Source organism: Drosophila novamexicana, unplaced genomic scaffold (assembly GCF_003285875.2).
Source record: "Drosophila novamexicana strain 15010-1031.04,08,12 unplaced genomic scaffold, DnovRS2.1 tig00000193-arrow-pilon, whole genome shotgun sequence".
Classification (NCBI taxonomy): domain Eukaryota; kingdom Metazoa; phylum Arthropoda; class Insecta; order Diptera; family Drosophilidae; genus Drosophila; species Drosophila novamexicana.
In genome coordinates this window covers 2611506-2626865 of record NW_020824787.1, presented here as the reverse complement: position 1 = coordinate 2626865, position 15360 = coordinate 2611506, and the positions used below count along the sequence as shown (strand labels likewise).

The following is a 15360-nucleotide window of genomic DNA, read 5'->3' as shown; positions in this document are numbered from 1 at the left end:
TAACAGCGTGCAGGAATCGGTAGTTAAAAAGGCCTTTTATTTACTTCTTGTTCGTTGCAATTAAATCGTTTTAAACGCGTTCGTTTATTTGTAGTTTCTTATTATTTATAATCAAATCACAATCAGCACACCATTTCTTTTTTTTTTGTGGAAGAAATCGTCCTCAACACTGCATTGGCACTGGCACTGAATAGCATGTTGCGGCCATTTTTCGCTTTTCAACACTTTTTGGTTAACGCACTAAAAAATGCCAATCAAATCGCAAAATGAGTGACCACATTTTATGCTTTGGTATTTCCCAGCCATATTTCGACTTTTTAACGGTCTAGCCGAATAATTTCGAACTTCCTATAATGGAATAACCAAGTAAAAGAATCCAAAGAATAGTATGGCGTGGATTTTTAGAGCTAAGACTATTCCAACAAAAAAAAATGTAAAGATCTAAACTAGCTTGCAGTATCTATATATATAGTTCTTCAAGCCAGACCGTTCTTAATCGATCCGTATAAAACAATTTGTAACACATTCTTACCAAAATTGAACAAATAAGTGGCTAGCACAATAACTAGTTTCGACATTCCCGTATTGTGTAACGCCTGTAATCAACATATTTGCGCTAAATAAAAAATATGTTTGGTTTTTAGTTTGAAAAAATTGTTATTTACTTTGGAACGTACCGTTTTGTCTTTATGTACTCTAATATAAGATATAATGTTGTGTAAAAGCTGTTTGAAATAAATAGTGTGATTAAATCTCGAGTGTTTTAGAAAGCTTTTGACAAATTAAAGAATTGAATGAGCAGTTACTATAATATACAATTACCATTCTTTGACTTGTATTTATTTTACATTCAAAAAACTTATACTTTTAGAGCTAAGCTACAGCATATTATGTAGTATGAAATTAAAAACCAGGGCATCCCAGCGGCGTCTGCGTAAATAAACTAAGCAAACATTGCAAAACAAATAGTATTTGTATTTAGTTGGTTTTCAATCATTCATATTTTCTTTAGTGAATTTATAGTCATGTCAGCGTTGCGGTGATATCCAAGGTAGTTTCTCATTTAGAAATATTAAGGTTCAACATGGTATTTAGTTTTGTGGCAGCGCACCGCGACATAGAAGTGCGTTCATTGTATATGCATATCGGTTGTATTATGTGTGTCTTCTGAATGTTAGCGATTTGTTTGGTTGTTGTTTATTCCAATTTCACGATTTCTAGGGTTTCGCTAATTCTAATGTATCTGTATAATGCCCGATTCCAGCAGCTTCATTATCTTGTCGGCAATGGCTGGATTTTGTAAATGTCTTAAAAATAGAGTAAAGAAGGTTAGAAGTTAATATAAATCATTTGAGTGTTCGGTGCTTATATAACTTACTCCTTGACCGCATTTGGATCGTTTTGCATCTGTTCGAGTATCATGCGCATGGCCGGATCCTTGAGAATTTGCTGTATTTCCGGATCGGACATGGCGTTCTTGAGCACTTCTTGCGGATTACGTTGAAAGTTCATTGAACATTGGCGATATCCATCAATTGCTTCGGCATTATTGGGATCCAATTCAAGCGCCTTCTGGTACGCCGAGGAAGCCTTTGAGGTTTGTTGCATGCCCTATAATAATTGACAAAGATTACCATTAGCTGTCGTAAAAACTCGCTCTGAATGTACTTGCCTGGAGAATCTTTCCCTTTCGTATGTAACCCTTGATGAATTTCTCGTCCAGCTTAATGCAAGTATCACAATCCTTCAGACCCAAATCAAAAGCGGCCAACTTTGTGTAACAGGCAGCCCGATTGCTGTACAATTTGGGATCATCGGGATTACGTTTAATGGCCTCCGTATAGTGTTTAACAGCATTGCTGTAATCGCCCTTCTTGAAGTACTCATTGCCCTTTTCCTTTTCCTCCTCGGCCTTAACTGGATCAATGTAGGCGCGTCGCTCCTCCTCCTTTATTTTTGCCTCAACCTCGCTCAGCGAGGTCTTAATCTCCGGTGTGCGATGCTCAGACATGGCCTTCTCATAGTAGAATTTCGCTTGCTTATAGTTCTCCAGCTTGCGATAGGTGTTTCCAATGCGAGCCAAGGATTTAGCAATTAGCTTAAAATCAGCACGATTCTCACGGCCCACCTCGATGCCCTTCTCGCACTGTTTAATGCACTCATCGTACTCCTTGCGCTCAAAATAAACGGCCGCAATATTATTATGAAACGTGATATCAGTCGGATCGTGCTCGATGGCAGCATTATAATGCTTAAGGGCAGTTTCAAAATCTTTCTTCTTATAGGCCGCGTTGCCCAGTTCCTTTTCCTTCTTGGCAAAGTACTTCTTGCGCTCCTCCTCGCTCATATCCTCCACTCGCGGCTCAGCCGGCTTTGGGGGTTCCGAGCTTTTGGACGGCGGCGCTTTTCTCTCAAAACTAGGGCTGCTCGACTGCGGATCAACGTCCATGGGTATGTCGCCCTGCGATTGCATCATGTTCAGCACCGATGCAGTTATCTCCTGACAGCCCTGCAATAGGATCGCATTTTGCGGATCGTGCTTCAAGCCTGGAGGCGGCACACACACACACACATACACACACACGCACATTATTAGTGAGGTTATGTTGTTGCGGGAAGGGAAGTATAAGTAGTAGTTATTTAAAACAACTTACCCTCATTATAGGCTTCCAGGGCCTTCATATAGTCACGCAGACCAGCGGCCGCAACACCCTTGCGTGAATAGCCCTTCGGCCAGGTGGGATTCAGAGAGATGGTTTTCTCAGCATCTTCGAGGGCCTCCCTAAACTTGCCGGCCTTGGCAAAGGCCGCCGACCGATTACTGAATAGCACATGATTTTTGGCGTCCAGCGCAATGGCTTCTGTATATGCAGCAATCGCTTCATCGAATTTCTCGGCATTGAGCGCCGTGTTGCCCTTTTCCTTTAGTTCGTTCACCTGCAATGACGGTAGGGCAAATGTACCCAGATGAGATTGCTTTGTTCCGACCATTTCGATATTTGCCAACTAGTGTGCTACCAACCTTGTCCATTTTATGCGATTTTGAACCTCGGCTTTACTGATTAAAGTCTTAGATGTTGCTATAAACACGTCGTTACCACGCAAAGTTGTGAGCTGAAATTGCAAAAATGCCGCTGTCGGACTTTTCTAGAAATGCATGAGTCGTGCCTCGCTCAGTTCTCGTGCTCTCGCACTTGCTCTCGCACAGAAATGTCAGACGCGCAGCGTTGCCAACACGGTGTGCAATTAAAAGCGGGTTGCCAGACTGTAGGTAGTCCAATATTATAATAGAAATTAATGAAAGTATGTTGAAAATGCTTGAAATTGTTGCATAACACAAAAAAACTGTTCAAATACTTTTAATTAGGTTGCGTGTTGATTTTTGTTAAATTTACTATGTATCGGGCAAGCAGGTTGGCAGCGCTGAACAGCTTACTTGAATTTTTTTCAAGCTGGCAACATTGTCGCAAAATACGACAGACGCTGCTTTTTGCGTGCGGCTGGTAAAATTAATATCAAATATTTGTCAAAATATAGAGGAGCAACGTTGAACAATTTCGCTGCAAACGGCACGAAGCGAAGATAATCGTTGTAAAAAGCAGCCCATTACAGCAGCAGCGTAATGGCCGAATATTTGGCATCTATTTTTGGCACAGAAAAGGACAAGTAAGTTAAAAAATCCCCCCCAACAAAAAAGGCCGCATGTTCCTTCTGTACTTTTGCGGCATGCAAACATTGTTATTAAAAAACAAAAAAAATAAAACGAAAACAAAAAAAACCAATTGCTATTTGTAGAGTCAACTGCTCGTTTTACTTTAAAATCGGAGCGTGCCGGCATGGCGACCGCTGTTCCCGCATACACAACAAGCCGACATTTTCGCAAACTGTGCTGCTGCAGAATCTGTACGTGAATCCGCAGAACTCGGCTAAATCGGCGGATGGGTCACATTTGGTTGCGAACGTCTCGGACGAGGAGATGCAGGAGCATTATGACAATTTCTTTGAGGATGTGTTCGTTGAGTGCGAGGACAAGTACGGAGAAATTGAGGAGATGAACGTGTGCGACAATTTGGGCGACCATTTAGTCGGCAATGTGTACATCAAATTCCGCAATGAGGCCGACGCCGAGAAGGCGGCAAATGATTTGAACAATCGCTGGTTTGGTGGACGGCCCGTCTATTCGGAACTGTCGCCGGTCACCGATTTCCGTGAGGCCTGCTGCAGACAGTACGAAATGGGCGAATGCACAAGATCCGGCTTTTGCAATTTTATGCACCTGAAGCCCATATCACGAGAGTTGCGGAGGTACCTATACTCGCGCCGGCGTCGCAATCGTTCGCGTTCACGTTCCCGCTCCGGTGGACCGCGGCGTCGCTCGCGCAGTCGTTCGCCGCGCCGTCGACGTGAGGAGCGCGGCATTGGCGGCGGCACAGACCGCGGCGGCGAGCGTGGCATTGTCGGTGGCACTGATCGTGGTGGCGAGCGTGGCATTGGCGGCGGCACCGATCGAGGAGATCGCAACGATCGCGATGGCAACGATCGTGATAGACGCAAAGGTGGCGGGGGAGGAGGAGGCGGCGGCGGTGGTGGTGGTGGTGGAGGTCGGTATTAATGGTCCAAAATTTTGTTTGGACTTCGGACTATCAACTACGTTATTGGTGGCAATGTGAGAAAACGGGACAAACGAAACGCCGCAGTATCGTCGTGTATTTCTCAACTCTTCACAGTCGACATTTGTTTTTTTATGATTTAGCGCATGGGCTGTCCGCCACACATAATGTACAAACCAGCCGTGACACGATGTGAATTATTTGATCGAGCGCCCATTAGAATTGTAATTACTTATACACACATTCGTAATAATAAAATTGAGTAATAATTATAAAGATATAGCTAAACAGACAACGTCTTGCCATAATCATGGACATGTATATTTGGTTAGTTCATTAATTAGATTTAGGCGCGACTAAAGCGGTGTCTGAAGCACAGCGGCTGGCAGAACTGCATCTATAGCAGCTGCTGCTGCGGCTGCGGCTGCTGTTGCCTTTTGGGATTCGTTTGGCTCGGCGTCTGGCTCGTCCTCATTCGCTTCCGTCTCCTTGTCCCGCGCCGATTTCAACTGTTTGGTCATGTCGATTTGTTGCTGCAAATTGTATCTGTTCTCGTGCTTGCGTCGCTGCTGCTGCTCCACATCGCGCAGCACGCCCTGATGCAGCTTGTAGCTGCAAAGGAGTCTCGAGTCAAGCTTGTTATAGAAGAATGTAAGGAATACTTACCGGTCGTCCGACTGTTTATAGTGGACATAACCTATAATGGCGCTCGAGACGCAAACCGCCAAACTCAACGTGACCTTTGCTGCCAACGACATGCTTCCGATTTAACTGCCCAATTGCGAATTGTTGAATTTTGTTCAAAATGTGGTTGAATGCGAAATTGGCTAAGTAATTGTTACGACATAGCTTTGATTGAAGTTCCACAACTAACGAGAAAGTTGATAGCAAAACAAACGCCGCTACATTTGTGCTCTCATTTGTTTATTTGTTATTTTACTTGTCGCTTTTAGCTAATTAAGCACTTAGCGCTCAATTTGTGCATCAGCCAAGCGTTTTCGCTAACAATTATTAAAATAATTGCCAACTTTACTCAAAATGGCCGATAGACATAACAAAGCACCAGGGCTGCTGAGCACAACAGCATTTCGATAACAATGTGCGATAACGATAACGCAACAAGCGCGCCATTCAATCGATTTAAATGCGCTTGTTTGAACAAGCTGCTATCTCTTGGCTAGTTTGACGCATTGCCTATCGCTGTGTTTGTTGCACAGTTGCACAGTTGATGTGCAACACTCAACTGTTGTGTTTGGCCAAAGAAACGCGTTGACCCGCTGCCAGAGCAACGCCTGGGCCCGTGACCCAACGCAGCTGGAATTTCTGGACATGCGCATCATGATGCACGCAATGCGAAGCAACAGCACAAGTACAACAGACAACTGTATGTTTTGTGTGTGTGTGTGCGTGTGAACGGAAAGTAAAAGCGACAAACAGCCAACGCGGCGTATGAGCAACATTTTTACACACCAATCGCCAGTGCGACTCCAGTTTTCCCAGCGCTCAGTTGTGCGCGCCACAAGAGCAACAGACGGGGCAAAAGAAATAAAAAGAAAAAGAAAAACACAAGTGAACTATATAAAAAGGCAAACATTTAACGTGCGTGCGTGCTGGCCGTCGTCGTGTGTTAGAAGATTTGTTTAAAATTCTAGACATTTGCAACAATCAACAACTAGCCATAAAATCCATTAGCATATTGAAAATTATAAACATCGAACGCGGGCAAACTTCAATTTGTGAATTTTTCAAATTTCCCATTTTGCCTTGGCCAGGTTTCATTTTCATTCTTCATTATTTTGTTTTGAATATTTATGTCAGTGTGGCGTAAATATTGATTTGCATTGCGTATGCTTGCGACCTTTGCCAGGTCTTCAAGTCCTGCGACACCTTTGGGGCTGTTCATAATTGATTCGACTGCATTTAAAATTCTCTCGCTGGCTAACAAATTGAAGTTCTTACAGTTTACCCAAGTTCGTAGATCATAGAGAGAGACAGACAGAGAGAGAGAGAGAGAGAGAGAGAGAGAGAGAGAGAGAGAGAGAGAGAGAGAGATACTTATACAAAATGACCAAAGTGGAGCTATACAAGTCTCGGGTCTTTGTGACAATCATACACCTGTGCGCGCTGGGCCAGTTCGCCTATGGCCTGTACTACGGCAGCTTCGAGGTGCAGCGCAGCTATAAGCTCAAGACGAGCTTCAGTCGGCGCCTGGTGCCCGAGACCTTTGGCCAGAAGCTGCGATTTCTCAGCTATTGGTCGCTGGTAAGTTAACAAGCATTGCCTTCATTTTATTCTTCCTTTTCTCTTGACCAAAAATAATAATATCGTGCATGAACATATATCATGGTCATTATGAATATGACGGTAATGCGGCGTACGCAATCGTTTCAAGTGTGTTCCAGATCCCGTGGTGAATAAAAAACCATCGACTGATCGACTAGCAGATACCCTGTCATGAACTGCAGTTTCAGACAAATTTAGTTCCAACAAGTTCCTAGCCCTAACATCTGCTTAGATAAGTTAAAAGCGAAGCTATGCTTAAAGGCGTTATTTATCGATTACTTAAATGTATTGGCATCTATCGATAACTGTCATACTATTTATTTGTCTGCCTGTCCTTATTTCCCCTTATTTTTTTTATTGCCTCCAGGGTATATGCACATTGAATTTTTTATTATTGTCTTCCATTTATGTCTGCCATATGTTTGTTTATTTGTCGGCTGCGTCGATTTAATTTTTTATCGAGGGGTCAACAACTGTGCCTGGCTGCATCCGTAAACGCCACTCGCGTATCTTGCAGATACATTCTTGAATTCCATTCATTCCATTAACCATTTCATTTGTTGTCGCTGCAAAGTGTTACACACACGCACACCTACACACACGCACACACACACACACACAACCGCAAAAACGCCACGTATAATTTGCAGTATTTATTTGCACTGTGTGAAATTCTTTGCGAAATATCCGAAAAGAAAATATACATACACGGCGAAAAACTCTTTTCGCTTTTATTGCATTGTAAAGCTGGCCACAAATCAAATTGGGCCAAAACAAAAGGCGTCCAACAGCTTCGTGCCCGATTTTATTGGCGCTGACGGATGCCAGATTATCTTATTGGCGTGAATGTAAATATCTCATTTGGAGCATGGCCAGGCTGTGGGCGCGGGAGCGGGTGCGGGGGCAACGGTCATGGCCGGCCAACTCATTTACATGTCGTAAAATATACTGGGTATTCGATCATCTGTTCAATTTTCACAGGTACTTGACAAGCAAAATGTCCAAATTAATCAAAAGGAATAAATCTTTCAGATACATGAACCTACGATAAGGAATTAGTAATTGACTTGGATTTAATAATAAATAGATACAATATTGTGATATATCTCTTTATAATAAAAATGTAGTCATGGCTGACTGAGGGCCAGATTGATTGACTGACTGCCTGATTGACTGTCAGATTAATGATTGATTAATTGCCCGCAAAAATTGATACAATTTAAAAGTCCATATTTCTTGCCTTTAATTCCAAATCCAAAGTCCGAGGGGACACGATACACGATATTACAAAAAAAAAATCCAATTGTATATTTCAACTAGAGAACAAACCACGATCCAAATGTCCTCAATAATCGGTATCAGTTCAGTTTTATTAAAGGGTATCCCTTTAGGGATATTTACTAGGAAATTAATCGAAAGCACAAACCATGACCAAAATATCCTTTGTTATCAAAATCGTTAAAGTTTTCGATGAATTATGGAAGTTTGATGAGAGGCATTTACTAGGCACAGGGAATTGATCTAGAGCACAAACTATGTCAAAAATATCTTTTGTTGTTCAACTCTTTTTAATTATTGATAATTTATGAAAGTCTTATGTTTAGAAAGGGCATTAAGTAGGGGACAAACCATGACCATCCCCATACAAAAAGCTGTTCCCTTTTGGAAAAGTTAGGTTTGGTGGGGATGTTTTATGGGTACAGGGAATTGATCTAAGGAACAAACCATAATCAAAGTATTCTTTGTTATCCAAATTCTTTGAGTATTGGATAAGCTAAGGAAGCTTGAAGTTAAGTTGGGACATTTACTTACTGTGGATCGTGTTTTTACTTTTAATTTGTACATAAGGTAAACATGTGCTTCTACTTCTTCTTCTTCTTGTTCAGCACTTGAACTCGAGTATGCTTTGAAATAAAAACTAAAAAAGCACAACAATGTTTTTTTTTTAACTCTTCTTATCTCTAAACATTATTTGCCAGCCTGCGTTTACGTCCAGTCTTTGACGACCTTGCGCGCCCTTGATTTATATGCCCGATAAATTCTTTGATCTTCGGGAAATATAAGAGATAGTGCCAAACAAATATATGTATGTATATCCAGACTCGAGTTGGGTTTTTTTTCTTTTGGGTTCTGTTATTTGTTTTCACTTTTCAGCAAATGGCTTTCATGTGGAACTCATGCCGTGACCGGACCGGGTCATGCACACGCACCATTACCATCCGGTTGTTTTTTTTTTTCGGCTTCCGTCAAATCCTCAATTGTTTATAACGCCCGTATTGAAATGAAAATAAATCCAAATTTGTTTCATTCTTTTTCGCCAAACAATTGCACTGTAATGCCCTGAGATTGAGTTATTTACATACACATATATATTTATATATGAGTGTGTGTGTGTGTATATGTTTGTCTGAATCGGAATATATTGGGGCACACACGTTCGTCTCCTTCGTTGATTTTGTGCAATTTATTACTCGAAAATTTATTGGAAGGCGAATCCAACAAATAAACTTGACGCGCCGAAGTGTGTCCGAACTAACCGAATTCCCTTTCCAATGGGCTCCTTTTTCTTTGCAAACTTTATCAAATTTCCTTTTTTGGCATAATACTTATACATATATAAAACCGCAATACTCTTATATTACCTCGTCTTATGGAGACTGACAACTAGCTGCGGTTCCGTGTACCTGATTATCCGCTTTATAAGGCTTAAAGCTTTATGCTTATCATAGTAGGGAAAATTGAGGCTCGAAATTTGCCTTTTCTTCTAAGATCAAAGTAGTTGGCATTTTTTCGCTTGTTTGGCTTTTCTTAAGGGGAAAAAATGCCCCATAAGCTTTTCTCAGCGTTTGACAAAGGGCAACAAAATTTCCCTAAAGCATCGTATATTTTTATAAAATTTCCAAGAATTTGCTCATATATAATTGAATTATATATAAAATGCCTAAAGCTTCTAACATATAATTCAATTATAGTTATATATACATAATTTATGGCTTTCCTCCCACGATTATAAGACTTACAAAAATGAAATATTTCTGTTAATATGTTTGCCATCAAATTTCACTAGAGCCCAAACAATTAAAAAACCCATTATACCCAAAATTCTAGTTAATTTACCGAACTTGTTGAAATATTTGTACGGAACTGTGTGTCTGTGCTGAATGCCAGATTTATGTGCCAGGCAGATAATTATCTGTCAGGGTGTGAGGCTAGGGAACGCCCCCAAAATATGGGGAACATCGCTGGGCATATCGCAGGGCAATTGTCGCATCGATTCTCAGTCTGCCATTTGGTACATTCCCAGCATGTTGCAGCAGCCGGAGGCAATTATTGTTGTGATCTTCGCCCTGCTCGCCTTGGAGGCGGAGACGACGACGACCATCAGGTGGTATAGCTCTGGCGCCGCATTCGATGATCCTGCCACGTGGCTGAGCGGCTATTTGCCGCGTGCACGCGATTTGATTGTATTTCCGGATTACTATCCGGCCGTATTGCCATTGCCGGCAAAGGTGTCCGCGGCGGGCTTTGTGCTGCCGCGCCTGGGCGCCCTCTTGCTGGCCGAGGACGCCAGCATAGAGCTGGCAGCTGCAGCTGGAACTGCAGCTGGACGCGCCTATTTAAAGGCTCCAAAGACGAGCAAATGGTTCGATCCGGGCAGCTGGAGCGTGCAGCCCGGCTCCGCCTCCGCCTCCGGCTCGCTTGCCAGCGCCAACTCCATTGTGCCGGAGGTGGAGCGCGTGCCCTGCGACGATGAGCACGTGGTGATCAGCGGCAATGGCGGCGCGCTCTCCTTTGACTTGGAGCACGTGCAATATCTGCGCCTGGGCCAGCTTATACTGGCCGGCTCGTCCATCTCCCGGAGCTATCTGCAGGAGCTGCTCGGCCGGGATCTGGGCCAGCTGCTGTTCCACAATGCCCAGGCCGTGACCGTGGAGTACTATCGGGGCGAGCTCTGCGGCTGCCACAAGGATTACGAGCGTCTGGTCGAGCCCGTCTGCCGGAACGTGGAGCCGGAATGTGCACGGCCCCGCTGCGTCTCGCCGCTGCGTCCCTTTGGCGCCTGCTGCTTGGTCTGCGGCGCCATGATGCACATGCCCAGCGAGCACTGCACGGCGGAGGATCGCAAGAGGCTGACCACGTTCATCCAGGATGCCATCGAGCGCCAGGATTTGGCGGACGAGCTGCAGCTGCACGTGGACTACGTGGGCTCCGCCACATTGGGCAACCATCTGCAGGCCATAATCGTGGATCGCCGTGGCTACAACGAGCGCAGCGTGGACTTTATGCGCCGCCTCTCCGCCGGACGCAACCAGAGCCAGTGGCTGGCCCGGCAGTCCGGGCTGAAGCTCCTCTATGCGGGTCGTCCGTACAATCCCCACGTGAGCTTCGCCTCCGTTATGCTGATACTCTTCTGTGTGCTGCTTGTGGGCGTTGTCTCCGTGATCATGCTCGCCCACTTTCTGCCGGAGCATCCGTATCTGCGGCGCATTCCCCAGTGGATACACGATCCGCGTCGCCTCCGTGTCCATCTCCAGTTCCCTCTCCGTCGCAATCTGCTCTTCAATCGCTTCGATAACGCTGCAGGCGGAGCGGGCGGGGCTGTCATTGGCTACGATGCGGAAAGCGGCGAGGTGCGCGATCGTGCCTTCAATAATCCCATGTTCGAGCAGGAGCCGGAGCCAGAGCAGGAGCAGGAGCCGGAGCAGGCAGCCCGGCCTCAAGCTGTGCCCGAAGCAACTGTCGTGCCCTCCAAGGTGGAGACAGGCGAACTGGACAGCTGCAGCGTGGAGGAGCAGGAGCTGACCGAAATCAATTTGGAGTCCTCCGGCTCGGAAAGTGAAGCCGAGGCCGAAACCAAGGAATGAAACACCAATTTGTAGGACAGATTTTATAATGGGAAGATCCCCTTTCCATATATATATCCCAGACAATTATTCCATTTATTCCCATTAACCATAATCTATCTATTATATGTCCTATATTAGCCTGGGCTTTTTTTTGCCATGTCCCCGCAATAAGTGGGAAAAAACAAAACCCAGTTTATATTTCGAAAATATTTATAAGTTATCTGTCAACTATCAGCCTGGAATTTGAACCCAGTTTCTGTTTCTTACGTTATCTTATCGTAAAATAAAAGCCATATCCGAGGTGAAATCTATAAAACTACAAACTGCATAGAAATTCATTATATTATATATATATATATATCAAGATGGAAAGCCAGAAATAAATAAAACCTATATGCCAGTTATTATTATTTACATGGGTAAATGTTAATTTGTTAGCCCTAGAATACAAGCAAAGTTTAAGGTGGAAACTAGGTGGAAACTGGGTGGAAGCTAGATGGAAACTGGGTGGAAACTAGGTGGAAACAAGGTGGAAAATAGGTGGAAACTAAGTGGAAACTAGGTGGAAACTTGGTGGAAACTAACTACTTTTATTTTATTACTATTTTAGATATTATCTCACCTTGGACCTATAAGCTCGCCCTTTATGTTGACCTTATGAGACAGTTCCCTCTATATCTGCACGTAATAATTTATGAATTTTGTTAAATCGCATGGCGACAAAAATAAACGAATCGATTATGGTTTAGCTTAATAATGGTTAGCGATTATATTTGTTGTAGTGCGTCACATTGCTGGGCTTGGCCCTTGACCTTCTGATGCGGCTTTCCAAAGCGCTCGAAATTAAATCGATAGTTCGCATTAGTTGCGCACCGTCAACAGATTCAAAAGCCTTTGTTCAGGCAGGCAATTTCTATACTTAGCCGATACATGCACCTACCCGCCCTCGCAATGTAAACATAACATGCCTTCAATTGGATTACAGCTTGAGTGTAGAGTTAGGTGAAAGTATTTTGATTTCCACTCAGATTCCGCTGCAGTTTCATGTTTGCATTTCGGTGTATCAATCTTAATACGAATTTACTTTTGTGCCGCTGATAAGCGACGTTATCAGCATACATATATACATATTTGATGTATGTATATAATATGTATACTTAGATTGTCGCTGGCCCGCCGCTCGCCAGCCGGCTAATCAGTATGTTGTAGACTTTTGTGTGTTTAACATGGCAAGATCCAAGTCCAAGAACAAGGGCTCCACGTCGCCAGGCTTTAATCGTGTGGTGCAATTGGTTTTACACATTACAGCTGTCATTCAGTTCAACTATGGCGTCTATTTCTTTCACAATCTGGATATGCCAAGATCAGTATTCCATCCATTTGCTGGCAAATTCAAATTCTTGACATTTATCTGTGCGGTAAGCGAAACAAATACTAGTGCAGCCCTATCTCTTATCGATAACATGTTAATTGCACAGTCACGGCAGCTGTTAACGTGCAGTCTGATAATTTGAAAAAAATGTTAACGTTCTATTTCTGTTAGTGGCCGTTAATGTTAATGTGTTGTAGAATATTATTATACGAAAAGCCGGATAGTGCCTTTAATGCAGCTCTGACTGACGAGAAGATCTTACTGTTATAAGTTTTGAAATGCGTTCAATAATTTGAATTCAAATGCTTAAATAAGCTGCATCAAACTTTAGCACACACTTTCTTCTTAACATTTTTAAACTATGTTGAATATACACTAATATATGCACTAAGATAGTGGATAAGTTGAAAACTAGTAAATTCTAAATTTAATTTACAAATTACAGTTCATGTTTCACATTTAATTCGTTTAAAGTCATGCTGTCATGCTGTCATTCAGTGTGGCCAAATACACAAACTTAGGCCAATAATCGATACATAATCCTTGCTGAGTATCGATAACAAACAACTTACGCGCCACGGTCACACATAGAGGCAACTGTCTTCAGTGCAAGTTTTTTGCTGGCCGGCTGTTGTTCGTTGCCGTGAAAAAATCAATTAATTTGTAATATAAAAAACAAAAATGGCCTCAACCGCTTCAACACATTCGCTATTTAAAAGTGTTTTTGGCGCCCTGCGTACGCTACTGCATTTGACGGCGGCAGTACAGTTTACGTACGGCATATATTATGATTATAAATACGTTGAATTTCCAACTCCGACCGAACCCGATTCAAAATTAATTCACCATCCGTTTGGTGGAAAATTCAAATATCTCACGTTCCTGGATGCGGTAAGCACTAAAGCACAATTTGCCCAAACTACCCGTCTATTATCATTGTATTAACTTAATCAAAGCCTAAGCACTTAACGATAACCGGTTTTGGGCCCGTCACGCTTCACTGATTTGGTGCCTGCAATTGAATCCACTTCAATTATCAGCCCTGCAACCACCCAAACAACCCCCTTGCGATATAAAGCACATTCTTTTTAACCGCTTCTCTCTCTCTCTCTCTCTCTCTCTCTCTCTCTCTCTCTCTCGTACTTACAGATAATACAGGCTGTGTACTACATTGTCTCCCTGGCGAACGATTTTGTGGGCACAAACGAGCTGGTGCCCAGGCGGCCGCCAGCCATACGCAAGTTCAAGGATTGGCTGATGTCCACGCTGGCGTTTCCCGTGGCCCTGAATGTGGGCATTACCTTTTGGACGCTATATGCCATCGATCGTGAGCTGGTCTTTCCCAAGGTGCTGGATCCCGTCTTTCCCGGGTGAGTGCGAGCTATACGCGCCTTGATATTGCCCACTAAATTTTGTGTTCATGCATTGCAGCTGGCTCAACCATGTGCTGCACACCAATATTGTTGTCTTCATTGTCCTGGAGATATTCACATCATATCGTGCCTATCCCACGCGCACCAAGGGCCTCACCGGCCTGGCCATTTTCATGGGCAGCTATCTGGTCTGGATACACATCATCAAGCACTATTCAAATGTCTGGGTGTATCCGGTACTGGAGGTACTCCAGCTGCCGCAGCGCATTGTGTTCTTTGTGGCCGTGCTCGGTTTCACGTTCGCTCTCTATCTGCTCGGCGAGTTCCTGAACAATGTCGTGTGGGCCAAGGAAGTGAAGCTGTCGCAGCGCAAGGCAAAGTAGGCTGTGTGTGTCTTTGAATCCCGTAGTCAATAGTCTGTACGTCTGCTCGTCTGCTCGTCTGTTTCAACGGCAGCAACAAAATTACTAAACATGAATTTCGCTTATATTTTACACGACTTCAAAACGACTTGATCTAATGTTACACCTAATAGAAATTGGCTTGAATAGCGATTAAAAATTTGTAGTACTTCAATAGAGTGCACTTGCAATTGCAATTTGTTTTTTTTTTTTTCAATTGTATTAGATGAGCCCAATTAACGTTCGAGCATTTATCAATTGCATAATTCATATCAAGGAAAAGCACAGTGACAACTTTAGAGCCTGCGTTTAACTGTAAATTGAAGTCTAGAGTTATTAAAATAAACTAAACTAAATTTAAAGAAATAATAAGCAAGGTTTTCTTTTTTTTTTTGTTTTTAAACTTGGCGCCAACTCTCAGCTTTTGAAACTAGTGTAAATCAATTAGCCAATTCTAACTGTGCTGCAGCTGCA

At 43.2% G+C, this 15360-nt stretch overlaps 5 protein-coding genes across 7 annotated transcripts; 3 read left to right on the top strand and 2 right to left on the bottom strand.

The window, feature by feature from the left end:
* Window positions 1–16: 16 nt before the first annotated feature.
* Window positions 17–3318, bottom strand: LOC115759186 (stress-induced-phosphoprotein 1). Its single transcript, XM_030700062.1, has 5 exons — window positions 3023–3318; window positions 2655–2937; window positions 1673–2547; window positions 1379–1611; window positions 17–1307 (listed from the first exon to the last, which is right to left on the bottom strand). Exons 1-5 carry the CDS (start codon window positions 3029–3031, stop codon window positions 1235–1237), a joined length of 1473 nt encoding a protein of 490 aa, XP_030555922.1. The 5' UTR covers window positions 3032–3318; the 3' UTR covers window positions 17–1234.
* A 112-nt stretch (window positions 3319–3430) lies between these two features.
* Window positions 3431–4894, top strand: LOC115759187 (splicing factor U2af 38 kDa subunit). Its single transcript, XM_030700063.1, has 2 exons — window positions 3431–3666; window positions 3796–4894. Exons 1-2 carry the CDS (start codon window positions 3623–3625, stop codon window positions 4610–4612), a joined length of 861 nt encoding a protein of 286 aa, XP_030555923.1. The 5' UTR covers window positions 3431–3622; the 3' UTR covers window positions 4613–4894.
* A 13-nt stretch (window positions 4895–4907) lies between these two features.
* On the bottom strand, window positions 4908–5603 carry LOC115759188. Its single transcript, XM_030700064.1, has 2 exons — window positions 5277–5603; window positions 4908–5222 (listed from the first exon to the last, which is right to left on the bottom strand). Exons 1-2 carry the CDS (start codon window positions 5366–5368, stop codon window positions 4967–4969), a joined length of 348 nt encoding a protein of 115 aa, XP_030555924.1. The 5' UTR covers window positions 5369–5603; the 3' UTR covers window positions 4908–4966.
* Window positions 5604–6414: 811 nt separating this feature from the next.
* On the top strand, window positions 6415–14996 carry LOC115758389 (androgen-induced gene 1 protein). Of its 3 annotated transcripts, XM_030698990.1 has the most exons (4): window positions 6415–6607; window positions 6638–6872; window positions 14262–14482; window positions 14544–14996. In XM_030698990.1, the coding sequence occupies exons 2-4, from the start codon at window positions 6675–6677 to the stop codon at window positions 14866–14868; spliced, it is 744 nt and encodes a 247-aa protein (XP_030554850.1). In that variant the 5' UTR covers window positions 6415–6607; window positions 6638–6674; the 3' UTR covers window positions 14869–14996. The 3 variants fall into 3 exon arrangements, with proteins under 3 accessions (XP_030554850.1, XP_030554852.1, XP_030554849.1); XM_030698992.1 differs by lacking the exons at window positions 6415–6607; window positions 6638–6872 and adding an exon at window positions 12952–13158; XM_030698989.1 differs by lacking the exons at window positions 6415–6607; window positions 6638–6872 and adding an exon at window positions 13725–14003.
* On the top strand, window positions 9979–12104 carry LOC115758384 (protein amnionless). Its single transcript, XM_030698986.1, has one exon. The coding sequence runs from the start codon at window positions 10055–10057 to the stop codon at window positions 11756–11758; it is 1704 nt and encodes a 567-aa protein (XP_030554846.1). The 5' UTR covers window positions 9979–10054; the 3' UTR covers window positions 11759–12104.
* Window positions 14997–15360: the final 364 nt, after the last annotated feature.